Source organism: Gossypium hirsutum, chromosome A11 (genome assembly GCF_007990345.1).
Source record: "Gossypium hirsutum isolate 1008001.06 chromosome A11, Gossypium_hirsutum_v2.1, whole genome shotgun sequence".
In the NCBI taxonomy this organism is placed as follows: Eukaryota; Viridiplantae; Streptophyta; class Magnoliopsida; order Malvales; family Malvaceae; genus Gossypium; species Gossypium hirsutum.
This window is the reverse complement of record NC_053434.1, coordinates 20,316,279-20,331,245: the sequence shown is the minus strand read 5'-3', so window position 1 is coordinate 20,331,245 and position 14,967 is coordinate 20,316,279. Positions and strand designations below refer to the sequence as shown.

Sequence of the window (14,967 nt, the reverse complement as noted above, 5' to 3'; positions counted from 1 at the left end):
TTTTTTATTAAACCGATTCAACTTGTTTAAACAATTGATTTTTGTCCTAGTTTCGTGTAGTTTCTAATTCAATTGGTTCAACCTCTTTGTTTGGACCAATATACCTATTGGTTCTCGATCCAATTAGTCCGACTAACCAATCCATTCCTATTTCCAGAACATTGGTCATATAATCAAATCTTAATATAATCTTAAGGACCAAAATAGACCTAATTACCAAGTTTAAGGGCAAAAAATTATAATATCCCTAATATAATATATATTGGTTAAAGATATATTATTTGGAGTTTCTTTGATGAAGTTAAAAACTATAAGGGTTTTGTTTTTAATTAAAATCTTGATTATTTATTGTTTGAGTGTGTTTTTTTGGTATTATAAATTATAGTTGTAATTGGGATGCGATGAGGATGTTAACTATATGAAAATTATTTTATAATATTTGATATATATGATTAAAATATCATAAATTGATATAAATTTTAAAAATTTAAATCAACTGAAAATTAATATTTTTAATGATTTAATTTATATATATATATTTGATAATTTAAAATAAAACAATTTGATAGATTTTTTCTCTATAAAAAAAGTGTAGAGAATATTTTTAATTAATTAAATTTATTTATTTTAATATTATATATTATTTTATAAAAACTTTATATTTAAAATTTGATTTTTTTTAGAATAAAGTGAAATATTTAAAATTTAAGGATAAGATGTAAAATATATATATTTATAATTTAAAATTAATATTTATTAAACAATCTAATTATATTTTATAATTAATTTTAAGTAATATATTAAGTAAATTTATTACTTAAATTTTTAATATTTAATTTTTCAATTGATTTACTAAACAAATATTTGAGAAAGAGATAATAATTTACAAGATTATCCTTAGTGATGAAAAGAATATATTATTAAGATAGGTTGGCGTTAAATGTGTAAAAATAAAAAATATAAATTAATAAATTTTAAAAATGATCATTTTAAGTTATAATTTTTATCGACACAAATATGTTTCATTCTTCTACAATTAAATAGAGTAATTAATATTTCATTTTTCTTTCAAGTAACATATAAATGTACATGTTTTAAATATAACCATTCACACATACATACATACATACATACATTTATGCAATTTGAAGAGTGGGAGGAGGAAGTATATATTTTGATCCTTTAGATTTTTGCATGAAAAGCCAAGAATTAATACCTACAAACCAAAGTAAGGGTAATGTTATCTTAATTAAAATCCAATTTTATCTATCTTTTCTTGCTAAAAAATAAATGTACTTCACTTCTTTTATTTTTCCTTTTTATATTTAAATATCTATATAAATTTAAAACTATTATATAATTAAATATTTATTATTTCACTATATGTATTATGGGTATTCATATATAATTAAATAATAGTACTTATTTATAATTTTTTTTATACAATATGTAGCACTATCTACAATTCCTCTTCAACATTTAAATAAAAGAATAAATACACTCCCACGTGCTCAAGTTTACATCATTTTGCATTGGTATCAAAGTCGAAACCAACCAAATTAAGACTCATACGATAATATTATTTATAGTTACATATTTATGATTTTTTGTTATTTATATTATTGTTAATATTCAAATGATATTTCTCAATTTTTTTATATGTATGTATATAATTTTTACTCCAAAAACTTCAGATAATAATTTAATTACGTAATATTTTCTAAAAGAAACTATAAGTTAATAAACCAAAATTTAAAATGAAGATAATCCTTAACCATGTATTTGATTAGGGAAGGTCATATTGTTTGTTAAATAATGTCAAGTGCATGTTAGGTTTTCACTTTTTAGATTTTTTGCCTTATATTTATACTATGTTTAAGTTCGATTTAGATAAAATATATAAGGTTTAAAAGTTAAAATTGTTGATTGAGTTTTAGTTTAGTTGGTATCGGTATTATTGTCAGTGTAAGAGGACATGGGTTCAAGTGGATTAAAACGTATTATTATCTTATTTAACGGTTGGGGAAGGGCTATGGGTAATTTTGAGTATTGTATAAAAAAAAAAGACTAAGAATCATGATGCTAAAAGAAATAAAATAAAATTGATATTAACAGCCTTTAAAAGCTGTAAGCATTTAGCAAAAGCAAAATTAATGGTGGTAGGGGCAGACCCCCCTAAAATTAAAATTTTTTCATTTAGGTCATTCAAAATTTTTAAATTAAAATAAAATTATACTCATATATTAATGAAATGTAATTCGAAAAAATAATCACATAAAATAAAAAGGGATATATTAAGATCCAAGTGAATAGAATTACCTCATACCATGAAGATAAAAAAATTCAACCATGAGTACATAGTACATACACAATAAAGTTATACCTTCATAAAAGAATGCAGTATCCTATAAATTTGTGTAGGTATCCAATGACTATCACAATCATATTATCAATCCAATATATGACTGTGAATGTTTTTTTGCATAAAAATGAGAACATATATTTTAGAATTTGACACTTCAAATAAATACATAAGCATTAAAAAACTTTAATTTGAGTGGATTAAACATAAGATATGATTGAAGTACTGAGTACCCACACTTTAACAACGTGTTGTGAATATAACTTACTTTTTGGGATTGTCAAATTAATTAAAATAAAAATTCATTAATCAAATCAAATATAATCACTAACTTCAATCTTATATCACATTAATTTAAATGATTACAAAATTGACTACACCATTCAATCTCATTTACATCAAAAACAGTTACAAATTTCTATATATATTAAACAAAATTATTTTTCTCTATACCTATCACACACATTAATTCAATTTATCAAAAACATTAATTTTTTAAGGGTTAATATGTAGTTTGTCCTCTAGATTTATTTAAAATTACCTAGTTGGTATATGAACTTATCCAAAAAGTATCTAGTTGATACTTAAATTTGTCCAAAATATGTTACTTTTTTAAAAATAAATTTATACTTTTAAAATATTTTTAATTTTTTAATTTATGTTTGTCACATGTCATACTAAGAAGCTATCACATGCCACTTTAAGATTAGCAATCATGCCATGTCAACACAAACTAATGGTGTTACCATCCCAAGTAATGGAATACAAGTTCAAGTACCAACTATATATTTTTGGACAAATTCAAAGAACAAACTACATATTAACCTATTTCATAAACAACCTATATTTTGACAAATTAATCCATATGTATATATATGTAAGTTAATATACTTTAATTCTACATAATTTCATCTTACTTTTACAACATTATAAGCTAGTCCAAACTAGGCTGTTAAAATTGATTTTAACAGAACTAGTAATTAATCCCAACATTGAAATATTGAGCAAACTCATATAAGCAAAAAGTCTCAAATATCTTTCATCATGAGACATATAATTGTCATTATAAATAAAAACAAAAATTCCAACAGTAGTGATTAATATTGACATAATAGAGCTAAGTGAATCAATAAAGTAGCCAAACTCGAAAGAAAAATCATTATTTATGGTCCAAGACCATACATATTGATAAATAGGACTTCCATTGATTTGCTGAATAGACAGATGGATCGAAAAAATTATAACTATACTTGACACTAAAATATTGAGAAAAGCCCACATATGATGAAGATTTTTTGTTGTCATCGGAAAAAGTAGGAGTCCCATTCCTATTAAAATAGGAATGGTTGTAGGGCCTTCTCTATCAGCATTACTTATACCAATCGAAAGTTATTGTTCCTCCTCTTTTCTATAATTCAATTTTTTTCATGAAATATTTTTAAATGTCAAGAATCTATAGACCAAAATCCAAATAGTTTTTTTCTCTGATCTTTGACATTGACCATCAGATTGACTTGGATCTAAGTTATGTTTATCTACTTATCAATGGGTGATCCACCATACCAATTATCAATTTGTCGCTTAAAGCTTGCTAGCCAAACTTTTTTTTTTATTTAACAACTCAGTGACTTAAATAAAAATTTTCGAATAATTTAATGATTATTTTATAACTTTTTAAAGTTGATTGATCAAAACGTAAATTCAACAAAAGGTTAGTTACATAGGGTAAAGTTTACCCCATAGAAAAAATTACAATCAAACAACTTAATTCAGTAAAGAAATCAAAATGCTGTGGAAATGAAAGCAAGTTTAAGGAAAAGAGTGGAAGCTGCAGTTGATATTCTCATGTCACCAAAATGCTAGATTTGTTTAGAGTTGAAATGAATGTGTCGAATAAGAATACATACATGCTGGAGGAATATTGCATGCCTTTATCTTTTAAACTCTAAAAACAATGAACAATAATTCATATATGTGAATCTCTCAAATAGTTTGGGATCTTCATGTGGACCGTCGACTCTTTCTTCTTCCTCTTGAAATGCTTCGATGCAGCTTTCAGCATCTTGCTCCACCCCTGTATATGGTACACACCACAAAATCATCAGAGCAAAAAAAAAAACAGCATCTTACTCTGTTTTTCGCTGTCATTTCCATTATAACAATGAAGGATGAAAAAACAAATAGCAGTTTACCATGGTAAAAATGGGGGCACAGCTGCCCTTGACAGGAGTTGGAGAAAACTCAGAAGCCATGTTCTTCCTTTTCTTGTTTTTGTTTCTCAAAAGATTGAGACTAATGTTGAAAGCAGCGCTGGCTATCTTCTTCTTGATGTGGTTGGGTCTGAGCTGTTTGGCACTGCAATTGCTTTTCTCCATTTTCAATCCAAACCCAAACCCGAACTCATCATCGGAAGCGAGGTTACGAGGTGTGATGATGGGACCAAACTCCATATCTGCAGGGCTGTAAGGGCGGGGGACCAAAGGAGACCAAAGCGTGCTTTGGGTGTAGTCGAAATCGAAAGCAGAGTTGTCTGGGAACTTGCAAAGAAGCTCCCTTGACATCAACGGCTCCAAATACTCCACCACTTTGGCTGAAGCCATGATCAAACTCTCTTGCTCCTCTTTCTCATTCATGGTTGGATTTTGCATTTACAGCTTCTTTTTTAAAAGGAATGTCGTGTTTTTATTTTCTGGTACTTCAGAGCATATGAAGCAGAAGAAGCAGGAAGAAGACATTAAAAAAAGCTCAAAAAAGTAACCGTTGCAAGGACTTTTGTCCGATTGTCCCCACTAAACATTTTAGCCCCTCTTATTTTTACAATGGTATGCCTCAATTATCCCTGTCATTTTATCCTCTTTCCCGTTCTACCCTCGATGTTGCTTTCTTTTTAGTTTTTGGATGGAGGTTTCCTTATATTGTATTTCGGTTTTTTAACTGAAAACAAAAATTAATTCTTATACATTTTAAAATATGAAAATTATTTTCTCTATTAAAATTTATCTAATAAGTGATTAGGTGGAACGTAATTAGATCAATAAATTATAGTTAAAATATTATTAAATTTTTTAAAAAAAATTTAAGAATAATTTTAAAAGATTTTAAATGTACCCATTCCGATAAAATCATAATTTTGTTACCGTTAAAATACAATCAAACCAAATAAACAACACATTTATAATAAACAAAATCTTTTAATTTTGCATCTCTTTTTGGCGATGAAGAAGATGAAGACAAGGAGCTCACGAAAATTCCATTTTTTTATCTTTTATTTCTTCTCATAAACTGAAAACATTATTTTCTAAAATTTTAAAACCCGTGAAGTCCTTGTTTAGAACCAAGAAATTTATATTAAAAATTTAAAACTTAGAAATTGTTAAACCTAGTAACTTAAATATTAAAGCTTTTTAGGGTATTAAACAATAAAATCTTCAAAATAGAAAAGTTTGTAATAGCTAAGGGGATGCAAAAATGAGTAATCAAAATCTTATAACAATAATTACACACCATCAAGAGATACAAAAGTATAGAAGATGTGAAAATGAATATTAACTAAAGTAGAAAAAAGTAAATATTAAATATTTTTTTATGTACCTTTTAATTGAAAGCATAAGCGATGAAAATGAAACTGAACATTAACAAAAGCATTAGAAATTTGAAAGTGAGTAATCAAAACTTTTAGTTAATTTATTTTTTTCTTCAGTCAAGTTTTTATTTATTTATAGTTTCGATAAAGCGTGTGAAATCTTTTTAATTTTTCTGAGTTTTGTATAATAGAGAAGAAAGACTTATAAAAAAAATGTAGTTTTTGGGCTTCAAGTTGAAAGTTTGATAAAAAAAAAATAAGACTTTTTAAAAATTTTTTTTACATTTTGTACATATATATTTTGAATTTTTTAAAATTTTATTTATAATTTTTATTTTTAAAATATTTTAACCTAATTGTTAATATTTTTAATAATATTTATTTTTTATTTTTTTAAATTATTGTTAAGAAAAATTTTAAAAAATTAAAACGATATTTTAATTACAATTTAGGGATCAAAATAATAATTAATCATTTAAATTAACTTCCCATATCATCATTTAATATATAAAATTTAATAGAGGAACAAAATGATGATTTCTTAAATTTGTTTTACCACTCCTATGCAATATACGTGATAAATATGGACGTTGAATAATAGAGATGACTTACAATAAAATAATAATTATTTTCATATAATAATATAGAGAACTTAAATTGGTTTGGGCAAACAAAGGGTAGCCATTAATGAAGGTTGAAGGAGGTGTACCTAGTCTTTTTACATATACATATGTTAACGTGGCGGTTGGTCCAGGTTACAAACATTTATGGCCCGCAAAATTAGAGGTATGTGTTTTGAGGTATTCAGCGACGAGTGGTAAGAGGTATTTCAATGAAATAATGGAGGGGTTTAGTGTAGGGGTATTTATAATTTGATAAAAAATTAAATTAATTGATTTAATTTGATTAATTAATGGTGATAGAATTTAGTTTGGTCCAAGGTCAGTTAATAATTTTTTAAATTTTTTTATCGATTAATTTGATTTATAATCTGGTAATTAATTGAATTAACCAATTAATTGAAATAAGTAATATATATTATATATAATTGTTAATTTTCAAGATTTATGTAGTGTTTCTGTTAATAATAGTTAAGAAAAACCCTAAATTTTTTCTCCAAGTCATTTGCTTATTATATTTTGTTTTGCTCAGTGACGATATCAGCCTTCAGGCTAGTTATTGCCCGCCTTTTTCTTCTCCCATAAACCATTTATTTCTTTATTTTTCTTATTCACTACACATGTCTTCTTTATTTTTAGTTTGCAAATCTATTTTGTGAGTATTTTTGTTGTCTTCATAAGTTATGATGGATAAATGACGATGTCTGTCGTTCGCTAAAACTCCACGGGCCACCAGTAGTTTTTCTTGGAAAGTCGATGACTTTTTGTCAACTTTTTAATCTGTTTTTGTTTTGAGAGTATTTTAGAATAATAAATTATTTCATATGTCGATTTAGACCCGTATTATCTTAAGTTTTATATTTTTTTGTTTGTTTTTCCAATGTTTAATAAGTATTTAGTTTTAGAAGTTTTTGTCTGCTCTTGTAGCATGTTTTTTAGACTTGCTTATGCATGTAATAGTAGTTTTACAAGTGCTTTTTGGGATGATTTTATTGTTATCCTCTCTAGTTTGGTGAATGCTCGATTCTTTTGTCGATTTTTTCTCACTGCTTTGGACCATCTAGGGTTGATTTTCCTATTGTATTAAGTGCTTACAATCACTCTAGATATATCGTACTTCAGCTGTGATAAAGCCAATTGTCAACGTCTTATAATCTTCTATTGATGTTAAGACTAAAGCATTTGTTATATTGATGGAGCTTCTCCTTCACCATCTATGACAAGTGTTTATTATTATTTTTCTTTGAATTGTATGGTTCCATTCATTGAATGAATTAATTGACCTTACAAAAAAAAAGATTTATGTAGCACTTTTAATATCTTATTTGTTGTTTTCACCTTCATTTAAAGTTTTTTGAACTATTTAAGAAAATGAACGTTAGTAATGTATTTTTTCTATACGTTTTATATTTATTTTAATCAAAAGACAAAAAATATATAAATTTTTGACTGAATTAACCAAAATATTTCAATTCAATTAATGTATTTAAAAAAAAATTCAATTCAATTAAAATTAAAAATTTTTACATTTCGAATAATTCGATTCGAATATTAACCAAACCGATTGTTTCAATACCAGTAATAAATATATTAATGGGGATAGGCTTACCTCAATATTTATGTTGGGAGCTCTTTGATTGGTTTGAGTTAGTATCTTTGGTTTAGCAGGATTGTATCTGTTCATCTTATTTTTTTGACCAATCACAAATTTTATTGTTTGGCTAATACTTTCTTTTTGTCCTAACTCAAGTTTTTCTTTTTCTTTTTCTTTTTTTTTAAAGAATTTTAATTTTTAGTAAATATATATCTTTTAGTACTGTTATGTGGTTTTTCTTTATATATTTCTAAACATAAATAACTTAATTTTATATTATATTATAATATAATATATTTAAATTTTGTATGATATAAAATAACATATTATAAAATTGAAAATGGGTTGGGTTGAATTTGATATTTGAATATTGAAGCCTAAATGTTAAGATTTGTGCCCTTAATGTAGTGATTTCATTATGACTATACTTGTAATTTATTCGAAATGATTGAATAAAAAAACTACCACATGCTCATTTAACTAATTTTTTATATGAATGTCCTCGATGGTTTTTGTATTAGAAGCAAAATGTATAAGCAAAAATTAATTAATTAATTATCTCAGGTTTAACCAATAATAAGATGTATTATATGGATGAATTATAATGTGAGAAAATAAATTATATTAGTAGGTAATCTAATTTGTCTGTAGTTCGTAAAATCGTATTGAGCAAATGATTCAAATTTTAGGAGACAATTATGTTGTTTATAAGTTCAGTTGGGAGATAGCTTATCTTGACTATCAGAGTTGGTAAATAAAGATGTGATAATTCGGTTTTCAATAGTGTTAAAAAATTAAATTTTGGACTAAATATATGGAATTGAGTTCAATAGAAAATTAAAATAGAATAATTATATGTCGAGTTCAAAATGGAGAGGTTAAATTATTAAGTGTTATTTAATTAAATGGGTTAATAAAAATAATAAAAATACTAAATTGGTTAGTGATTAAAATGTGAAATTAAACTAAGTTCATATATACTAACCATTAAACCATATATAATTTATGAGGCATGATTAATTACTAATGGTGTCATCATTCTCCACTAATTAATGTTAATCTTATTAAGCCATTTGAGTAGTAATTAATTAATTATCTAATTACCTCTCAATATGTGTGTGTAAAGTAAATGGGAGAGAGAAGATTATATCTTTCTCCATTCTCTTTCACCGTCTACCAAGAAAAGAAAGAAACAAATTTCCTTCTTCAATTGGAAAAATTTGGTGAGTTGTATTTTCAATTTTAGTTGCATTATTGATAGATAATAAAAAGTCCATATAATGAATCCATGAATTAATAGGTTTTAAGTTGAGTTTTCATTGTTAGGAAGGTTTTAGACCTTTGATGTGAATAGATTAAGTTCTTGGTCAAATTTAAGGAAGAGCATTTTAAAAATGTGGTGGGTGATAGTGAGTTAAGTTTGAATTATTTGATAATTTATGTGTTTAGGATTAAATTTTGATGTTTGATATTAAATAATTGTAACTTGAGATCTCATACTATAATTATAAAATGGGATTTAGAATTGTTCTGGTAAATTGTGAGATATAAGCAATTCAGATATTAAGATTTTAATGGATCAAATTGTAAAATATGTATTCATAATTGAATTGATGTCTATGTTTTTGTTAATTGTAAATTAATGTCGTTTCTATGATTGGATTTATCCTACATAGTTAAAGATGGCACTAAAATCTCGAAGACGAAAGAAAAGAGAAAGCGACGAACAATTAGATTTTTCAGGTTGTGCTAACTTAATTTAATTCTATTATTTGACTTCATTAAGTAAGTAGATTTAATGAATGATTAATAATGAAAGGTATGTAAATGTGTGTATATATATTGTCCTGTTTAAATAGCAAGTGAATAGTAACAACTAAGCTCATTGAATGGTTTATAATTAAGGTGAGCATAAATGTGTCATGCCGTGTTGAAGTGGAATTTAAATGATATTGATAATGGAATTTATTTATATTATTATATGCTAGTGACTTTGAACATGTTATTAAAACAAGTTAAGTACATATTTGCATGTTTGAGATATGAATTGGAAATGGAGATGTAATGAAAGATATATGCATAAATGTTATTACCACTGAGAACGTAGCACTTTAATGTTGGGTGTAAATCATCAAATAGTTTCCCTTAAGAACGTAGCACTTTAGCATTGGATATAAATTATTAAATAGTTTCCCTAGAGCATTGGGTGTTCGGGGGAATGTATTGATAGTTCTCGAAAGCATTAATTGTTCGTGAGAATGTATAATTAGCTCTAGAGCACTAGGTGTCTATGGAAACTAACGCTAGCTTCAGAGTCTTGGGGGTCCATGAGTGTATACTGATATAATGATCCTTGTATCTAATCGTGACTAGAAATTAGGTAATACAATGCCACAAGTATGAAAATTTTCAATTGGTTATTTGATTTACGCCGTATTTTAAAATTGAATACATATGTTAAAGTGATGAGTGATGTCATGGGAATTGTGAATTATGAACCTAAGGCTGATGATGCTATGAAAACAAATGGATATATATTTATATAATGTTATTATAAAATGTTGTAGGCAATATAGAAATGAAACTGTGATGATTATTGCATTTTAGTGAGATGTTAGATATGGTGGTGTACAACTTTAACAGCACATAGAGATGACAGTGTGCATGGTTTAAATCGAATACGAAATTCCATAGGCAAGCATTACATGGTGAATTCGGGACAAAGATGCTCCTTATAAGCATGTTTATATATGAATTATAATTAGTTTATAAGCGATATTTGATCATGCATTGTTATCAATTTATGTTAGCACCACTGAGTATACATTACTCAATGCACGGTTTGTTATTTATGTGCTCATATTTCAACAAAGCTTAATAGATAAAATTGAAAGTATCTAAGACTTAACGATTTAGCTCGAACAAAGTTTTACGTATTTTGTATGTCTATAGTAAATAACATGTACCTAGAAAGAGTCTTATGGTTTAATACTAATTTTGTTGGTTTTGGTAACATGACTCATAGTATTTAAGTGATGCATTTTAATGCCTGGTTAGTGGAAAATGATGCATGATTATAGGTGTTTAATGATGCAACTTGCCTTGTTATGTTGTAGTGCATGAAATGCTATGTTTGAGTAATGATTGAATAGGCTATCATGTGATATATTGCTGTAATTGTGTGTGGTATAAGTTTGATTAAGTTACGGATGTTTTCGCTATGGTTTGAAAGCATTAAAATGTGCATATTAGGTTATTTAACCGTTAAGTTTTGAGATTGCAAGAGCATGTAATGATAATTGAATTATTTTTAAGTCTATAATATTCGTTTTAGAAGTTTTTTAGAGACATAAAATTTGAAGATATTATTAATTTAGTTTCGAGAAATATTGATGAAGCATGTAATGATCTTAACTTTTTTTTATAAAAGATTTGTTCTATTTTTAATTTATTATTGGATTGTATTAAATGATAATTTCTTTATTTCTCATACATACTAGTTCTTCAACAACATTTTTAAGATTTTTTTTTCTAGAACTTTTTCTAGATTTTTTTATTTTAAAAATTATTTTAAATTTTTTATAATTTTTATATAGAATTAGAGTTAAATTGATAAAAAATTATAAAAATTAAAGAATAATAATATTATTATATCAATTAAAAAATGCCACACCAACAAATAATTACAAAAGATTTAATAATTATAATTTTTTTAATTAGGTGAATTTCCCCATTAATTTTTAGTGATTTGACTAAGGACGCCTAATAGTTAGGGTTTTATATATAGCCCAAGATTAAGAAAACCCTAGAAAGAGGGCAGTCTAAATTCATAAAACATCCCTTCCCGTCTTCAGCCGGAGGTGCTCCTCCGCCTCTTCTATTTTCGTTTCTTCTTCCCATCTGTCTTTTAGGTTTCTTATAATAATTTGATAATTTTTGTTCTGTTTTTTGCATTGATATGACAGGTAAGTCATGGTTAAGCATAACAACGTTGTGCCAAATGGGCACTTCAAAAAGCACTGGCAGAACTATGTGAAAACCTGGTTCAATCAGCCAGCAAGAAAGGCTAGAAGAAGGATTGGTGAGTATTATTTTCTGGGTTGCCTTTCTTAAGAGCGATGATGTTTGTGTGAGTGGCTTAAATTTGTGTAATTGAGGGTTTTGGGGACGTTTCCAGCAAGGCAAAAGAAGGCGGTAAGGATCTTTCCAAGACCAACTTCTGGACCTCTTCGCCCAATCGTCCATGGCCAAACTTTGAAGTACAACATGAAGTTGAGAGCTGGCAAGGGTTTCACTCTTGAAGAGCTTAAGGTATGACGTTCTATTTTCTCAATTTCTTTCATACACTTTTTGGGGCTTATTTTTTAGATGTCTTTTTCTAGTACCAAAATTGATCTATCAGGGTTTCAGGTTTTCTATTTTTATTCTTATATAAACGCATGGATTTGTGGATTAGACTCTTAATGAATTTGGTTTTAATGTTATATCGATTGAATGCTTTGGTACTCTGCCTGTGATTGCTTAAGAATCAAAATGAGAAAAAAAGGGCATAGATTTCTTTTGGGGCTTTTATGAATGTCTAGATGTTTTCTTATAGTTGATTTCATCAGATAATGTTGATTTACTTTGTATGTTCTTGTATCTATTCAGGCTGCTGGTATTTCAAAGAAACTTGCACCTACCATTGGTATTGCAGTCGATCACCGTCGTAAGAACAAGTCCCTTGAAGGTCTTCAAGCCAATGTTCAGAGGCTTAAAACTTACAAGGCCAAACTTGTTGTCTTCCCAAGACGAGCTCGCAAGTTTAAGGTGAATTTTGAGTTTCCTATTGGCTGTGAGAAATTGTTAAATCCTTGCTGTTGTTTCTTCTAAATGTTGTTTGTTCTGTGTGATGGTATAGGCTGGTGATTCAATTGCTGAGGAGCTTGCAACTGCAACCCAAGTCCAGGGATCATACATGCCTATTTCTCGTGAGAAGCCTTCCGTGGAGCTTGTGAAGGTCACAGAGGAGATGAAGTCATTCAAGGCCTATAACAAGCTTCGTGTGGAACGTACAAATGAACGACACATTGGTGCCCGATTGAAGAAAGCTGCTGAGGCTGAGAAGGAAGACAAGAAGTAAGGTTGCTTTCTTTGAGGACTATGTTTTGGTATTTGACTTGTTAAAGACATTAGTTTTTGTTTTTGGATTGTCAGGTGAGTTTAAAGCCAGCTTTAGTTATCTTTTCATATTTTGTTCAAAATCCTGTTTTTGAGCCATTTTTTTTTATTGAGAAGTTTCTTCCAACTCCTTAACATGGTATCGGCGTTATGAAACTAAAAATGATGGCAAGCTGTTTAATGTTTATTGTTTTATTGCCGTTATGCGGAAAAGGTGATTGCATTAACCAATTGGTCAAAGTCAATTTGAAATTATGCGTTCCTGTCATTCTTAAGTCGGAATTAAATAACAAAAATGTCACGAGATATCACTCCCCCGCGGCGATTAAACAGCCCGGAGGCTGCTGATAAATAACAAAATAGCTAGTAGAAAATGTAAAATATGATTTTGAGGGATTTGGAAAGTTGCTTCCTAATGTCCCCACTGCATCTGTACAATGATTATCCACCTTAAACGTGTGTTTTAACTGATAATGCTGGAGCTGATTAAGCAGAGTCCTGCATTCATAAACCAAGGTATATAATAATGGGTTAGAGACGTCAATTTTGATTTAGACTAATGACACTCGTAGCATTGATCTCTATAATTAAGCTAGAGATATTGGCCTCCTTAGCAAGTTTAAGGTGATACTAAAGCACCCTAAGTTCAGATTGTGCACGTTGCATAGGGATTGTGCCCATAAGCCTCAATAACCCAATCACCATCACTCTCTCTTATTTTCATACCGGCTCTAGCTTAGCCAGGATTAGTGATGGCAGAGCCATCAATATTAGGTTTTAACTACCTCGGGTGGCGGTTGCCACGTAATCTGATAATAACCTGAGAGGGTCCAGACATGGCAAAAATTCCACAGCCTTGCTCGTAGTTGGCTGGACTACTCGACTGTGGTCATTTTGGTTTTTGAAGATTCTTGCATTTTAAGGCAAGCAAGATCTGCCAAATAATATAGGAGAAAAAGACTTTCCATGGCACTTTGTGAGCATGATGCCAGGGTTTTGGAGCTAAGTTCCACGCCATCCATTCCTTAAATTTGAGATGATTCGATGGAGTAGTTAAGTTCGTAGGCCAACCTGTTGACCACCACTGCTGCGAGCAATCCTTTAATACATGAGCAAATACTACTGTTGTTCACAAAATGGACAAATATGTAAATTTATAACACAGGACAGATAGCAAAATTTTGCCAATAAGATTTATGGTAATATATGATACTATAATGTAAGCATTAAAAAAAATAAAATGACTATATAAAATTTTAATGAATGAAAAATACATAACATACTAAATATTAGATTAAATATAAAATAACTTTTTTTAAAAAATAAAATAAAATAGAATTAAGATAAATTTAGACAAAATTTTAAATACATATTTTAAATCAAGTCGAGTTTGAAAAAACATAAAATCTATTTACAACATGCTTAATTCTAAGTTGAATCTTGCCAATAGCACCTCTTATCGCGAGCTATGCTTGTTACTGTCGGCTCTAGTAACTCACAAATCTGTACTTTTCGAGTCATATTTGGTTCCACTTCATAATGTCTACCGCATGCAAAGAATTTTGTAATTAAAACGTGACAGGTTATGCTAAGTGCTGAAGCTAGAAATGAAGAGAAATAGACCTCAACCTGAGGTCGGTAGCTTTTC

The 14,967-nt window shown here is 28.0% G+C and overlaps 2 protein-coding genes across 2 annotated transcripts; one reads left to right on the top strand and one right to left on the bottom strand.

The window, feature by feature from the left end:
- Positions 1-4,210: 4,210 nt before the first annotated feature.
- On the bottom strand, positions 4,211-5,135 carry LOC107896192 (uncharacterized). Its single transcript, XM_016821299.2, has 2 exons — positions 4,555-5,135; positions 4,211-4,436 (listed from the first exon to the last, which is right to left on the bottom strand). The coding sequence occupies exons 1-2, from the start codon at positions 5,008-5,010 to the stop codon at positions 4,329-4,331; spliced, it is 564 nt and encodes a 187-aa protein (XP_016676788.1). The 5' UTR covers positions 5,011-5,135; the 3' UTR covers positions 4,211-4,328.
- A 6,750-nt stretch (positions 5,136-11,885) lies between these two features.
- LOC107897848 (60S ribosomal protein L13-1) lies at positions 11,886-13,388 on the top strand. Its single transcript, XM_016823430.2, has 5 exons — positions 11,886-12,019; positions 12,125-12,240; positions 12,337-12,470; positions 12,810-12,968; positions 13,060-13,388. The coding sequence occupies exons 2-5, from the start codon at positions 12,132-12,134 to the stop codon at positions 13,279-13,281; spliced, it is 624 nt and encodes a 207-aa protein (XP_016678919.1). The 5' UTR covers positions 11,886-12,019; positions 12,125-12,131; the 3' UTR covers positions 13,282-13,388.
- Positions 13,389-14,967: the final 1,579 nt, after the last annotated feature.

Coding starts and splice junctions, on each gene's coding strand:
- LOC107896192 (XM_016821299.2), bottom strand. CDS start 5,010: ATGCAAAATCCAACCATGAATGAGAAAGAGGAGCAAGAGAGTTTGATC. Junction 4,437..4,554: donor GTGCCCCCATTTTTACCATG/GTAAACTGCTAT, acceptor TACCATATACAG/GGGTGGAGCAAGATGCTGAA.
- LOC107897848 (XM_016823430.2), top strand. CDS start 12,132: ATGGTTAAGCATAACAACGTTGTGCCAAATGGGCACTTCAAAAAGCAC. Junction 12,241..12,336: donor AAAGGCTAGAAGAAGGATTG/GTGAGTATTATT, acceptor GGACGTTTCCAG/CAAGGCAAAAGAAGGCGGTA. Junction 12,471..12,809: donor TCACTCTTGAAGAGCTTAAG/GTATGACGTTCT, acceptor GTATCTATTCAG/GCTGCTGGTATTTCAAAGAA.